This window comes from Oncorhynchus nerka, linkage group LG22 (genome assembly GCF_034236695.1).
Source record: "Oncorhynchus nerka isolate Pitt River linkage group LG22, Oner_Uvic_2.0, whole genome shotgun sequence".
Taxonomy (NCBI): Eukaryota; Metazoa; Chordata; class Actinopteri; order Salmoniformes; family Salmonidae; genus Oncorhynchus; species Oncorhynchus nerka.
This window is the reverse complement of record NC_088417.1, coordinates 37075854-37091584: the sequence shown is the minus strand read 5'-3', so window position 1 is coordinate 37091584 and position 15731 is coordinate 37075854. Positions and strand designations below refer to the sequence as shown.

At 42.3% G+C, this 15731-nt stretch overlaps 2 protein-coding genes across 2 annotated transcripts in view; one reads left to right on the top strand and one right to left on the bottom strand.

The window, feature by feature from the left end:
* Positions 1–13727, bottom strand: part of LOC115105129 (phenylalanine--tRNA ligase, mitochondrial) — a 126063-nt gene extending 112336 nt beyond the window's left edge. Inside the window, exons 1-2 of the mRNA XM_029626771.2 lie at positions 13632–13727; positions 9348–9469 (exon numbers count right to left, since the gene is read on the bottom strand). The gene's annotated coding sequence lies outside the window, so the exon portion shown is untranslated. The remainder of the gene's footprint in view (positions 1–9347; positions 9470–13631) is intronic.
* Positions 13728–13874: 147 nt separating this feature from the next.
* LOC115105130 (LYR motif-containing protein 4B) overlaps positions 13875–15731 on the top strand; it is a 63546-nt gene continuing 61689 nt past the window's right edge. Inside the window, exon 1 of the mRNA XM_029626773.2 lies at positions 13875–13983. Coding sequence (XP_029482633.1) covers positions 13901–13983 — 83 coding nt within the window. The 5' untranslated portion in view covers positions 13875–13900. The remainder of the gene's footprint in view (positions 13984–15731) is intronic.

Genomic DNA, 15731 nt, shown 5'->3' with positions numbered 1-15731 from the left:
CTAAGCAAAACAGACAGCACCATTTTCTTGTCCTTAAAATGTACGCTCTTTACGCCACTGGAACATACTGACAGCCTGCTTTCTAATGCAAAAAAATTGTTAACAATTCTCTGCAGGCTTTAACCAGCGACCGCTTAGCCAACATTTCAACAACAACCTTGAGAACCTTTTGTGTGAAAGACCCACTGAACACTACAACGGGAGCCCACACAGCACGGGGATCTGTATTACATCGCCTCTTTTTAATCAAAGTTGGAGCAAAGCTGCAGTTATCCGATGATTCCTTTTAACTCCAAATGCACATTTTCATGACATGAGGATATCTATCGGAAAAGAAAACCTGTCTTTGAAAAACAACCGTGCCCTTAAACTTAAAGTGCTACAGTTCATCCCTTAGTAAGACTCTGATCTTGTATGTGAGCGCTAAAACTTCTCCCTGAAATGAAATGGTGGAAAACTGAGTTTGTCTCCCAGGACTAGAGCCCTGCATGGGCATGGATTTTATGCCCGAGGCCTACCCATGCCCACGACTTTCAGGGCCTATAGAGCCCCACAGTGGAGGTGTCATAATACCCATAAAACCTAGCGGTCCAACAGGAATATGGTTCCAATCGTTTTTCCACCATTCATTTGTCCATAGGGGATTTTAGAAACACTTCAAATAATGGCTGTGTTTCGTGTAGGCTTATCCTGGCGTGACATTTTGATAATCATGTAAATCTCTCCCGGACAAGGTGACTTTTATCAATATATGCAGCTCCATTTACGCTCAGATTCGAAAATGCTAATTAGCATCAAAGTAGACATCATGCAAAACTACAAATCCCTGCAAGCTCCTGCATATCATCTCTCGCTGACACTTTTGCGAACAGGTATTGTGTCAATTCGTTTATTTTGCACAAGACCGTTCATAGAATTATCTATTTAAAGAAATTTTGGGAATTTATTAAATACTACATGTAGCTAACATTAGATAGTTAATCCAGAGATTCTGCCTCGATTCGGCAGTCTTGTCCAGATCATCATGGCATTTGTAGTTCTTTATGATTGCCACATTAGCATTTCATTTTTGGGGGGTAAATACAGCCGAATATATTGATAAAAGTCACCTTGTCTTACACGGTTGTCAAAATGTTGCGCCAGGGTAAGCGTACACGAAACGCAACCCTTTTTTAAAGCGTTTCTAAAATTCCCTATGGAAAAAATGAATGGTGGAACAACGATTGGAACCATTTCCCTGTTTGACCACGAGGTTATGGGTATTATGACTCACACTGTGGTACTCTATGACCTGTTTGGAAGCCAGTTGTCAAAAATGTCCTCAAACTTCATCACTCTCAAAGACGTTCAGGTCAGTCAAATTAAATCTCAATCCAAATCAGTCAGGTTTAATCTCAACGTGAATCAGCTAAAACCAGAATTAAGCTATCCTAATATTTATAGGAGCTCAACTGTCATTTACCAGTTCCCAAATTACAACAGGTCAGAGTGTGCAATGAGCTAGAATGGATGACTTGGCAAATCACAAAAGCCATTTGCTCACTTAATGGTTAACATGGTCTAATCTAAAAAAAAAAAAAAAGGTAGTAAGACTATTAAGAGTTGATGGTGTCATGAGAGCTTGAGCAGAAACCGTGACAGACAACATAACATGATCCCTTTAAAGGCTGTAATAGATTGTTGAATCATGTATTTAAGCCTGGATACCATAAACTCTTAATTGTATTCCTACCTTTTTCAGATTAGACCATGCTCTCTGGAATGTGCAAGTGTGTGTGTGGCTCTGTTTGCGGGCAAAGGTTTGGTGCTCAGGAAGAGCTTTACTGAGAAAAATTGGGGTACACCGACCCGAGACGCCGCCATAGACCAGCGAGAGGAGAGACTTGGCTCTTAAGATAATATAGCGACCGTAAATGATTACGAAAGCATGTTTCTGAGGAATTTGTTCCACATCCCAGGTAATATTAGGTGGTGAAGAACAGTGTTGCTGTGGCCAAAACAGTAATGTCGCACGGCAACAGAACTGCAACAAACTAGTACAAAACAGGGAACAACCCAGTAGTGGTTTGCTAATTAAAATCTAATGTACTGCAGATGTTGTCTACCACAAGCCAGCAAAATAATACTTCAGAAATCCATTGATCCCTCTGAGAGCAAAACATTGGAAAATGTGCATAGTTTTAGGTTAAGTAACAGTTTGTGGTTTAGGTTCAAATTAAAAGCAAAAGGCCGTAGAACCACAACCTCTAGAGAGCTTGGCCGATCAGCGATCAAGACATTGAAGCCTACTGCGATAGTATGAGAAGAGACAACGGAGTACATTTAGATTAGTTTAGGCCTACTTCACTGACTTAGGTTTTATTTGCTTTAATTCCTTTTACCACAACTCCCTGACGACCTTGGCAAAATCAAGGTCCTATTCTCTTACATGTCTTTGCAGAGAATGGGAATTTGCATTACTCTCGATCATGGTGAGCGTCAACAAATTAGCTTAAAATGACTCAGGGATATGACGTAGATGCACAGAGTAAACAGCATAGTGGGTCAATTTCCACAACAATCTAAGACCACTGAAGAGCAAAGGGTAGACGTCTCCGCTGTTATGGTCCCATACCTAACACGCTGTAACGGCGTGAAGCGAACCTGTGCACATGTGCAGATACTGCGTGTGACAGTGATAGCAAAGTCTCACATCTCGTTCATCGCATTATCTGCAATGCTGCTTGTTTTATTTAGTTGGCTCCATATTCATGTTCTTAAAGGTAGACAACTGTCCTTTCTTGGAGTTGGACTGGGCAATTTGAGACCCCCCATCCCCTTGCCGCAGTGCATCTCTGGCAATTTCCAACAATTATCACAATGGCTAATTTATCTCGGTGACAGCCAAGCAAATTCTACAACCCTGCACACAAGGTCATTACCCGGGGATTGCCAGCTAATGTGTTTACTTACGTCTTTCCAAACACTCCCATCCCCAAAAAGTGATTACGGTTCTCTGCAACACGGTTACACTCATGGGAATAGCACTCAAAACTGCCTACAGCCCTGTAAAACTGTAATGTACAACGTATAATTACGTTAGTAGCCCAGGTCTATGGTCCCCATGATGAAAGAGATGTTGCATGGCCTCTGAGGCTTCTGCTACATCGAGGTCCCTTTGGATATGGATTGAGGTGGTAGCCATGGTCATAATGCATGGCTATTGGCTGCCTTCTAAAAACCAATACCCTTAGGTCATACCTAATTTCTAGGATATATCTCCAAAATGCTAATGCCTCACTATCGATTGCTGACAGGAGAGGGCATGTGTTGGTGCATGGTTGCTGAAATGTTGTTTTTAGTAAGCAGCCTAATAATGGTTTTTGCCAGGGGCTGATTTGTTTTGTTTTCCATTTTCCCTGGGAATGAAGTGGTTAGTCCCGTTTTAGCTGTTGTTTGAGTTTGTTTGCTTCCTTTCACAATGACCTCCCTTACCTGAAGGCACTGCGGGCAGGATGTATCAATCCTTATTTGGATGGATTGTATTTCTTCATAAGGAAGCCCATCTGGTTGGTTTTGCACTCTCTCTGTTATTTTTCATTTCCTTGCTTTCCCCCCTCTCATCATTGGACTGGGACAATCTGACTAGTGGCTATGATTTCTTAAAGTGAGGTCCTCGATTCCCAGGGAAAGACATGCTCTCCAGTGATCATCATGTGAGTGAAGATTTATTGGAGGGCAAGACGCTACCTAATGGCCTGCCAAACAAATGTGGCGTAATAAACATTTCACTGGCAATCTCTTCTTCTCCTCCAATCGGGGCTGACATCAAGCTCATCTGACTGATGCACCGCCAAGGGGCAACGGAGTGAAGATGGACTTGTTCAATTTGTGGTAAGAGACTTGGATGAACTAATAACCGGATCTCTCTCGGACCTCGAAATAGACTCTAGGCCAGGGCTCTCCAACCCTGTAGGTTCTCTCCAACCCTAATCTAGTGCACCTGATTGTAATAATTAGCTGGTTGATAAACTGAAATCAGGTTCGTTACAACTGGGGTTGCAGTGTCCTGCTCTATGCACTCCTGCTGTAAGCAGGTGAACTGCTTTAAAAAAGGGAGAGCGCACGCTTTTTGTTCATGCGCATTTTCCACTTAAACACCTTAGATAAGCCTTCATTTAATCTAAAACAGGATTTTAAAGATTGTTGGCTAGTTATTTAGTCTTGCCCAGCATCTTCTGGCTAGCATTTTTGAAGCATATAGCAATGCAAGTAGAAAGTATAAGAATCACGTAACAGTGCACTCAAAAGCATAAAAAAAGGGGATCTATCCCTTTAATGCAGCCGTTTTGGCAAAGCAATGGTATGGCTGTCAAAATACAGTTTGAGGCGTTTAAAAAGATGAGGTAGTAGGGCGACATTTTGACAGCGTAAAAAGCGGTTGTTATTATCAAAGCACAGCAAGTCACTTCAAATACAACAAAAATAATATTGCATTATATGTGTGCATAAATTATAACTGACCAATGTTGATATTTTGAAATAAATCTCACTATATTGTTTGGGAGAATAGAATTCCACCACAACCATTGTTGGCCTAACATTGGAGCAACTTTGTATTTGTGTTTACATAAAATGTTGTGCCTCTTCCTATCAATGTCCTTTTTGGGGATACTGGAAGTGGAAGAGCACTGAAGGGTCAAGTGAGTAAACTACACATTAAAAAAGGACAATATTCGTTTGCTATACATGTTGATTTTTTTAATAATACAGTGCATTCGGAAAGTGGTCAGACCCCTCGACTTTTTCTTTATTCAAAACTATTTTTTCCTCATTAATCTACACAGAATACCCCATAACACTATTTTTTTTATATATATTATTTTTTATATTTCAAATAAAAAACAGAAATGCCTAATTTACATAAGTATTCAGACCCTTTGCTATGAGACTCGAAATTGAGTTTAGGAGCATCCTGTTTCCACTAATCATCCCTGAGATGTTGCTACAACTTGATTAGAGTCCACCTGGAGTATATTCAATTGATGGGACAGGATTTGGAAAGGCACACACACCGGTCTTTATAAAGGTCCCACAGTTGACAGTTCATGTCAGAGCAAAAACCAAGCCATGAGGTTGAAGGAATGGTCCGTAGAACTCCGAGACAAGATTGTGTCGAGGCACAGATCTCGGGAAAGGTACCAAAACATTTCTGCAGCATTGAAAGTCCCCAAGAACACAGTGGCCTCCATCATTCTTAAATAGAAGAAGTTTGGAACCACCAAAACTCTTCCAAGAGCTGGTCACCTGGCCCAACTGAGCAATAGGGGAGAGGGCCTTGGTCAGGGAAGTGACCAAGAACCTGACGGTCATAGTGACAGAGCTCCAGAGTTCCTCTATGGAACCTTCCAGAAGGACAACCATCTCTGCAGCACTCCATCAATAAGGCCTTTATTGGTAGAAATCAAATCAAATCAAATTTTATTTGTCACATACACATGGTTAGCAGATGTTAATGCGAGTGTAGCGAAATGCTTGTGCTTCTAGTTCCGACAATGCAGTGATAACCAACAAGTAATCTAACTAACAATTCCAAAACTACTGTCTTATACACAGTGTAAGGGGATAAGGAATATGTACATAAGGATATATGAATGAGTGATGGTACAGAGCAGCATACAGTAGATGGTATCGAGTACAGTATATACATATGAGATGAGTATGTAGACAAAGTAAACAAAGTGGCATAGTTAAAGTGGCTAGTGACATAAGAATGCAGTCGATGATCTAGAGTACAGTATATACATATGCATATGAGATGAATAATGTAGGGTAAGTAACATTATATAAGGTAGCATTGTTTAAAGTGGCTAGTGATATATTTACATCATTTCCCATCAATTCCCATTATTAAAGTGGCTGGAGTTGGGTCAGTGTCAATGACAGTGTGTTGGCAGCAGCCACTCAATGTTAGTGGTGGCTGTTTAACAGTCTGATGGCCTTGAGATAGAAGCTGTTTTTCAGTCTCTCGGTCCCAGCTTTGATGCACCTGTACTGACCTCGCCTTCTGGATGATAGCGGGGTGAACAGGCAGTGGTTCGGGTGGTTGATGTCCTTGATGATCTTTATGGCCTTCCTGTAACATCGGGTGGTGTAGGTGTCCTGGAGGGCATGTAGTTTGCCCCCGGTGATGCGTTGTGCAGACCTCACTACCCTCTGGAGAGCCTTACGGTTGAGGGCGGAGCAGTTGCCGTACCAGGCGGTGATACAGCCCGCCAGGATGCTCTCGATTGTGCATCTGTAGAAGTTTGTGAGTGCTTTTGGTGACAAGCCGAATTTCTTCAGCCTCCTGAGGTTGAAGAGGCGCTGCTGCGCTTCTTCACGACGCTGTCAGTGTGAGTGGACCAATTCAGTTTGTCTGTGATGTGTATGCCGAGGAACTTAAAACTTGCTACCCTCTCCACTACTGTTCCATCGATGTGGATAGGGGGTGTTCCCTCTGCTGTTTCCTGAAGTCCACAATCATCTCCTTAGTTTTGTTGACGTTGAGTGTGAGGTTATTTTCCTGACACCACACTCCGAGGGCCCTCACCTCCTCCCTGTAGGCCGTCTCGTCGTTGTTGGTAATCAAGCCTACCACTGTTGTGTCGTCCGCAAACTTGATGATTGAGTTGGAGGCGTGCATGGCCACGCAGTCGTGGGTGAACAGGGAGTACAGGAGAGGGCTCAGAACGCACCCTTGTGGGGCCCCGTGTTGAGGATCAGCGGGGAGGAGATGTTGTTGCCTACCCTCACCACCTGTGGGCGGCCCGTCAGGAAGTCCAGTACCCAGTTGCACAGGGCGGGGTCGAGACCCAGGGTCTCGAGCTTGATGACGAGCTTGGAGGGTACTATGGTATTGAATGCCGAGCTGTAGTCGATGAACAGCATTCTCACATAGGTATTCCTCTTGTCCAGGTGGGTTAGGGCAGTGTGCAGTGTGGTTGAGATTGCATCGTCTGTGGACCTATTTGGGCGGTAAGCAAATTGGAGTGGGTCTAGGGTGTCAGGTAGGGTGGAGGTGATATGGTCCTTGACTAGTCTCTCAAAGCACTTCATGATGACGGAAGTGAGTGCTACGGGCGGTAGTCGTTTAGCTCAGTTACCTTAGCTTTCTTGGGAACAGGAACAATGGTGGCCCTCTTGAAGCATGTGGGAACAGCAGACTGGTATAGGGATTGATTGAATATGTCCGTAAACACACCGGCCAGCTGGTCTGCGCATGCTCTGAGGGCGCGGCTGGGGATGCCGTCTGGGCCTGCAGCCTTGCGAGGGTTAACACGTTTAAATGTCTTACTCACCTCGGCTGCAGTGAAGGAGAGACCGCATGTTTTCGTTGCAGGCCGTGTCAGTGGCACTGTATTGTCCTCAAAGCGGGCAAAAGTTATTTAGTCTGCCTGGGAGCAAGACATCCTGGTCCGTGACTGGGCTGGGTTTCTTCTTGTAGTCCGTGATTGACTGTAGACCCTGCCACATGCCTCTTGTGTCTGAGCCATTGAATTGAGATTCCACTTTGTCTCTGTACTGACGCTTAGCTTGTTTAATAGCCTTGCGGAGGGAATAGCTGCATTGTTTATATTCGGACATATTACCAGACACCTTGCCCTGATTAAAAGCAGTGGTTCGCGCTTTCAGTTTCACGCGAATGCTGCCATCAATCCACGGTTTCTGGTTTGGGAATGTTTTTATCGTTGCTATGGGAACGACATCTTCGACGCACGTTCTAATGAACTCGCACACCGAATCAGCGTATTCGTCAATATTTCCATCTGACGCAATACGAAACATGTCCCAGTCCACGTGATGGAAGCAGTCTTGGAGTGTGGAGTCAGCTTGGTCTGACCAGCGTTGGACAGACCTCAGCGTGGGAGCCTCTTGTTTTAGTTTCTGCCTGTAGGCAGGGATCAGCAAAATGGAGTCGTGGTCAGCTTTTCCGAAAGGGGGGCGGGGCAGGGCCTTATATGCGTCGCGGAAGTTAGAGTAACAATGATCCAAGGTTTTACCACCCCTGGTTGCGCAATCGATATGCTGGTCAAATTTAGGGAGTCTTGTTTTCAGATTAGCTTTGTTAAAATCCCCAGCTACAGACGGAAGCCACTCCTCAGTAAAAGGCACATGACAACCCGTTTGGAGTTTCCAAAAGGAACCTAAAGACTCTCAGACCATGGGAAACAAGATTCTCTGGTCTGATGAAACCAAGATTGAACTCTTTGGCCTGAATGCTAAGCGTCACGTCTGGAGGAAACCTGGCACCATCCCTACGGTGAAGCATGCTGGTGGCAGCATCATGCTGTGGGAGACTAGTCAGGAGGGAAAGATGAACAGAGCTAAGTACACAGAGATCCTTGATAAAAACCTGCTACAGGGCGCTCAGGACCTCAGACTGGGGCGAAGGTTCACCTTCCAAAAGCACAACGACCCTAAGCACGACCCAGCCAAGACAATGCAGGGGTGGCTTTGGGACAGATCTCTAAATGTCCTTGAGTGGCCCAGCCAGAGCCCGGGCTTGAACCCAATCTAACATCTCTGGAGAGACCTGATAATAGCTGTGCAGCGATGCTCCCCATCCAACCTGACAGAACTTGAGAGGATCTGCAGAAAAGAATAGAAGAAACTCCCCAAATACAGGTGTGCCAAGCTGGTAGCATCATAACCCAAAAGATTAGAGGCTGTAATCGCTACCAAATATGCTTCAACAAAGTACTAAGTAAAGGGTCTGGATGTAAATGTGATACTTTAAAAAAATATTTTTGATATGTCATTTTGGGGTATTGTATGTAGATTGATGAGGGGAAAATATATTTTTAATCAATTTTAGAATAAGACTAACATAACAAAAAGTGGAAAAAGTCACAGGGTCTGAATACTTTCTGAATGCACTGTATACCGATTGATTCTAGGAGAACATAACATATACAACAAACACTTTGAGCTTAATTCAACTGTCTTAACCCATCAGAATCCCAAATAAGCATATTTTACTCCACTGTTTATAAACAATGTCATTGTAAACAAACACAGTATAGCCTAAAAACATGGTTTAAACTCAAATTTAGATCACGTCAATTGGTCAGTCCATCCATAACTCTGTCTATGAATTTGAGAGTGGTTACATTTCTCCAGCCCCATCCCTGAGCTCTTTACCAAAACAGAGGCAGTGTGACCGGCGACCGCTTTGTTTGAACTGCAGATTGCCCCTTTAAGTAATAAAATCATCATCGTGCATCAAGTCACAAGTAAAGTACAAGTAAAGTGCACCAAGTAAAAAAGGAAAACAACGACATCAATACAATGTTCAACTCAGGCAAAACACCATGTCAGGTACCTACCTCTCCAGGGTGAATGGTACGGAAGACTTTGGGCTCACGATCTGTGGGATGAGAGGAGCGAGGAAGAGGCTATAGTTGTGTTTCAGTTCTGGTCACCCTCTGGCCTGAATCCTTCCAGCTGCCTGCACATGAGACAAAAAATTAATAAATCGATGGATCAAAGGCCTTGTTTTGTCAGGCGGAGCAGCGAGCGACCACCTCGGTGCTGGTGGGAGGAGACCATGGATTCACCCCAAAGCCAAGCAACAAGTCCATAATATACTATGCAGGGGAGAGGAGTCAGGCCTAGCATCAGTTTGAGTTTTCACTTGACTGATTTGACAGTGAGTTCAGCAGGTTAATATAACCATTAAAAGGCAACAAATATATCTTCTATTTTGTAATTAGGAAAACAACATTTCCTACCAATTTCTCTTTTCACTCCTTATTAATTTTACAAGGGAGTGGGATGACCATTTCTCATTGCTTTTTAGAAAATAAGTCATTTACGCAAACCACCCACCCACGCAAACTCCGACGGCGCCACATCTCTTGGTCCGAATCCCTCACTAACCGCGAGACCCACCATGTCAGAGGGTAAGAAGGGCCCCATAGGAAATCAATAGGAGGAGACTCCACTCCTGAATGACTCGTCTTCTGAAGTGGCTGCAGACCAGCCGTTATGGCTCTCCCATGCGGACAGACTCGATAAAGGGTGGCTTGAGTGATCATCGCTCCCGCTCCACACTAACTGGAGCTCAGCTAGTCAGTCAGCGAGCAAGCAAATGTGCTACCTGGTACTGAAGAAGGAGAGAGTGGGAGTTGTGGGTGTGTAGTCACAGCAGGCACTCAGCTGCATGGAGTACTCCCATTGACAGGCCTGCAGGCTTTTTTCATATAACCTTTATTTAACTAGTCAAGTCTCTTCTTCTTATTGGTGTCCTTTCGAAGTTGTTTCTTTGCAGCCATTCAACCATGAAGGCCTGATTCACACAGTCTCCTTTGAACAGTTGATGTTGAGATGTGTCTGTTACTTGAACTCTGCGAGACATTTATTTGGGCTGCAATTTCGGAGGCTTTGTATACACCTATCAGCAATGGGTGTGGTTGAAATAGCTGAAACCACTATTTTAAAAAGGGGTGTCCACATACTTTTGTATATTTAGTGCATGTAAGAAGCACAGAAGCTTTGGATTCATTTGAGAAATTAGGCTGCCTTTTGTCAGCTTTTTCACTGAACCTCAATGGATAACAAAGTCCTTTAGCAGAAGGGTGATGTTGCATGAATGAGATATCAATTTCCCTTTACATATGTGGAGTAGCAAAAAACAAGGTATCCAAATGAAAATAGATATTCTATATGGAAACGTAACATTCAAAACAACCCCTTGTCGTGATACCCAATTGGTAGTTAGTCTTGTCCCATCGCTGCAACTCCTGTACGGACTCGGGAGAGGCGAAGGTCGAGAACCATGCGTTCCCCGAAATACAACCCCACCAAGCTTCTTGACACACAGCTCACTTAGCCAGGAAGCCAGACGCACCAACATGTTGGAGGGAACACCGTACAGCCACAAGGAGTCACTAAAGCGCGATGGGACAAGGACATCCAAGCTGGCCAAACCCTCCCTGTACGATTCTGGGTCAATTGTGCGCCACCTCATGGGCCCGATATCTAGTAATATCATCAACCATATGTAGTTAACTAGTGATTATGATTGATTGTTTTTATAAGATAAGTTTAATGCTAGCTTGCAGCTTACCTTGGCTTACTGCATTTGCGTAACAGGCAGTCTCCTTGTGGAGTGCAACAAGAGAGAGGCAGGTCGTTATTGCGTTGGACTAGTTAACTGTAAGGTTGCAAGATTGGATCCCCCGAGCTGACAAGGTGAAAATCTGTCTTTCTGCCCCTGAACGAGGCAGTTAACCCACCGTTCCTAGGCCGTCATTGAAAATAGGAATGTGTTCTTAACTGACTTGCCTAGTTAAATAAAGGTGTATATATATATATATATATATATATATATAAAAACCGGCAAATCTGTGCCCAAAAATAACGATTTCCGATTGTTATGAAAACTTGAAATAGGGCCTAATTAATCGGCCATTCCGATTCATCGGTCGACCTCTAGTATAAACACCATGGGACCACACAGCAGTCATACCGCTCAGGAAGGAGACGTGTTCTGTCTCCTAGAGATGAACGTACTTTGGTGCGAAAAGCACAAATCAATCCCAGAACAACAGCAAAGGACCTTGTGAAGATGCTGGAGGAAACAGATACAAAAGTATCTATATCCACACTAAAACGAGTCCTATATCAACATAACCTGAAAGGCCACTCAGCAAGGAAGAAGCCACGGCTCCAAAACCGCCATAAAAAAGCCAGACCACGATTTGCAACTGCACATGGGGACAAAGATCGTACTTTTTGGAGACATGTCCTCTGGTTTGATGAAACAAAAATAGAACTGTTTGGCCCTAATGACCAACGCTATGTTTGGAGGAAAAAGAGGGAGGCTTGCAAACCGAAGAACACCATCCCAACCGTGAAGTGCGGGGGTGGCAGCATCATGAGGCAGGAAAATTATGTAGATATATTGAAGCAACATCAGTCAGAAAGTCAAAGCTTGGTCGCAAATGGGTCTTCCAAATGGACAATGGCCCCAAGCATACTTCCAAAGTTGTGGCAAAATTGCTTAAGGACAACAGAGTCAAGGTGTTGGATTGGTCATCAGAAAGCCCTGACCTCAAACCTATAAAAATGTGTGGGTAGAACGGAAAAAGCGTGTGCGAGCAAGGAGGCCTGCAAACCTGACTCAGTTATACCAGCTCTGTGAGGAGGTATTGTCCAAAATTCACCCAACTTATTGTGGAAAGCCTGTGGAAGGCTACCTGAAATGTTTGACCAAAGTTAAACAATTTAAAGGCAATGCAACCAAATACTAATAGAGTGTATGAAATACATAAAAGTTGAAATAAATCATTATCTCTGCTATTATTCTGACATTTCACATTCTTAAAATAAAGTGGTGATCCTAACTGACCTAAGACAGTGAATTTTTACTAGGATCAAATGTCAGGAATTGTGAAACTGAGTTTAAATGTATTTGGCTATGGTGTATGTAATCTTCCGACTTCAACTGTATGTGTACCGCTTAGATAGCTAATCAAATTGTCATATTCTTATAATTCAAGGGATAGCCTATTCATTAAATAGGCCTAGTTTAAATGACTTAACCTTAGACTGTGACAGTAAACGAACATGAGATATCAACAGCAGATTGCTTGGGGGTTATTTATATTTCTGACGAATGCATGAAATGTATAGGCATGGGTCATGCGTTATGACTGGTGCCAATACAACATTGTCTTGTTAAATAACCAGTTCATGGGAAGGTCATGTGTGGCAGAGAGGAAGTGTAAGCCCTATATAGTATGCCAAATTCATAATAAACATTTAAATTAAAGCAGCAATCTGCAGATGAAACGATCAACTCTACCCCTGCCACTGTTTCTGTAAAAAGAAAAATCGGTGGGTTGGGGCTGGAGAAATGTAACCACTCACAAACTAAAAGACAGAGCTATGGACTGACCAGCCATGATATTAAAGATTTAACCATGTTTGGAGCATATACAGCATTTGTTTACATGTACTATGTTTACAAACATTGGAGTAAAACAAGATCATATCTGTGTTTCTGATGGGATAAAACAGTTGAACTAAGCTCACAAGGCATTGAAAGTCATATTCTTCAAGAATCAATGGGTACATATCATTCATTTATAAGTCCAAAAATGGATGTAGTTAACTGCTGATTGCCCCTTTAAAAGACAACATCCAAATGTAAATGATTACTATCATGAATTTGTCGTACTATATAGGGCTAAGCAAGTGTGTGGTTATCTATTTCAAGAAAACCAATTCCTACTCTACAATACCAGCGTTACAGGTGATCGCTAGCTACAGTAGGAAGATATGAATGTCTAAAAAGGTTTACAGTTGTCCACTTTACCTGTTCCTGACATGAACAGAAAATGCAATAACATAGACTGGAACTAACTCTAGCAAACTAGTTAGTCTCTTCGTTTCAACGGTTTTCGTAAAGCTAACCGCAATGCTAACCATAGAAGCATAGCTATCTGGTTTATGATTGTGAATGGGGTGCCCTGGAAGGTTGAATCATTTGACAATGCCAATGTACTAAAACTCAGACATGGCAGTGTTGGTCATTTACAAAGAAGAAATGTGTGTGGGGAAAAAAACAAGAACATTACAAAAAGCACAACTGAACGTTAGCTCACCTTTTACCACTGTGGAACGGTGGATTGTTTTGAGAAGACCGAAGATATGCCTGCAAAGAATAAGATATATTTACAGTTGTTTTGAAAAGAATGTGTAGATTACTCGTGAAATATACTCATTTTCGTATCTTTATGATACTCTTTTATGGTCATTAATCTGAGAGACTTTCTAAAGCGAAACTGAAAAGAGTAATTTTATACTGGCGCTCACCTAACCACGTTTAATCGAGGTCCTGAGCACGACCGAAGGTCGGAGCGTTTTTTGCAAGATGGCAGCGTCTACAGCCCAGGTGCTTTCTCTGTATCGCAAGCTTATGAAAGAAAGCAGTAAATTTCCCTCTTATAATTACAGGTAAAAGCTTTGCTGTTTCCTATTGTCTGTGTTCTAGCTAGCGATATATATGGTTTAAGTAGTCTCATTGCCGGTCAACATTCTGATAGATTGGGTTGTGTAGAAATGAAATTAGACTTCAACAGAAAACTGGCTTATGTTCATGTGATTCAATTTCAAATCGTCTAGTCGGGGTTGGGCTGTTTAGCACCTTTGGCCATAACCTGCCTATAGTACTTCAAGAGTTCAGGCTGGTCTCATAGAATAGACGTAAACAGAAACCACGTTTACATAAACGGTGTTTATGCAAGTAAAGTCATCACTTATTTGTCGTCATATACGTCATTGGTCATACTTTAAAAAAGTGATGGAAACCGGAAGTTTCGGTAAAATTGTATAAATGCCGACAGATGATTTGTTGGTTCGACATTGTGACGTTTTTGTGTCGGTAAAATTCAGTATTCGAAAATGGCGGTGGAAACGCCATTATGTGTAAATATTGATGTCATAACCATAATATCTAAGTAAACTTGGAGTCGCGATTATATGGTGTGTGGTCCTCGCAATACGACTCGGGAAACCATACAGTTTATTAGGCTACATATGAAATCATTTGTGATTGGGTGTTTTTTAGTTTTTTGATCAGAAAGGGTCGCGGACTAGTCAATGCTAATCCCTAGTCAATAATGGCACCAAATCACCTGTCTGGAATATTAAATTCAACACGTTTTGTCCAATATCTCAAGATAGGTTGGTGTATATTGTTATTACATTTTTAGGGTTGATGTCAAACACAGATGATTCAAATAAAAGTACAATGTAAATACTATGCGAATAAGGCAGTACAGAATACATAATTACAGTAATTTAAGACTAACGTAAACTCTTACATCGCCTTGGTCCGAACAATTGCCCTTATTTTAGCGCCCCAAAAACGTAATACTTCCAGATCAACTGTAATGTCAATACCATTGTAAAGCAAAACATTTTTTTATGGACTCATCAGACCAAAGGACAGATTCCCACCGGTCTAATGTCCATTGCTTGTGTTTCTTGGCCCAAGCAAGTCTCTTCTTATTGGTGTCCTTTAGTAGTGGTTTCTTTGCAACAATTTGACGATGAAGGCCTGATTCACCCAGTGTCCTCTGATCAGTTGATGTGGAGACGTGTCTGTTACTTGAACTCTGAAGCATTTATTTGGGTCACAATATGAGTTGCAGTTAACTCTAAGGAGCTTAGCCTTTGCAGCAGAGGTAACTCTGGGTCTTCCTTTCCTGTGACAGTCCTCGAGAGCCAGTTTCATCATCAATCACATGGTTTTTGCAGTTGCACTTCAAGGAACTTATGAAATTCTTGAAGTTTTCCAGGTTGACTGAACTTCATGTCTTAAAATAATGATGGGCTGTCATTTCTCTTTGCTTATTTGAGCTCTTCTTGCCATAATATGGACTTGGTATTTTACCAAATCTTCTGTATACCACCCCTACCTTGTCACAACACAACTGATTGGCTCAAACGCATTAAGAAGGAAAGGAATTAAACCTTCAATAGTGAACATACTAGCAATATGCTGGCTGTCGATAGTCTGCAAAAAGAAAGCATTTGTCTTGGCTAGCCTACTGTAGCCATGTCTATATATTTTGGAACATGTCTTAATGGGTGAGTGTCCTATTTTCATGTCCTCTCAATGACATACTTTCTAAATAAAAATGAATGCAGTTAATACAATGCAATTCTAAAGAATATAGTTATGTCTTGGATTTCAAAAT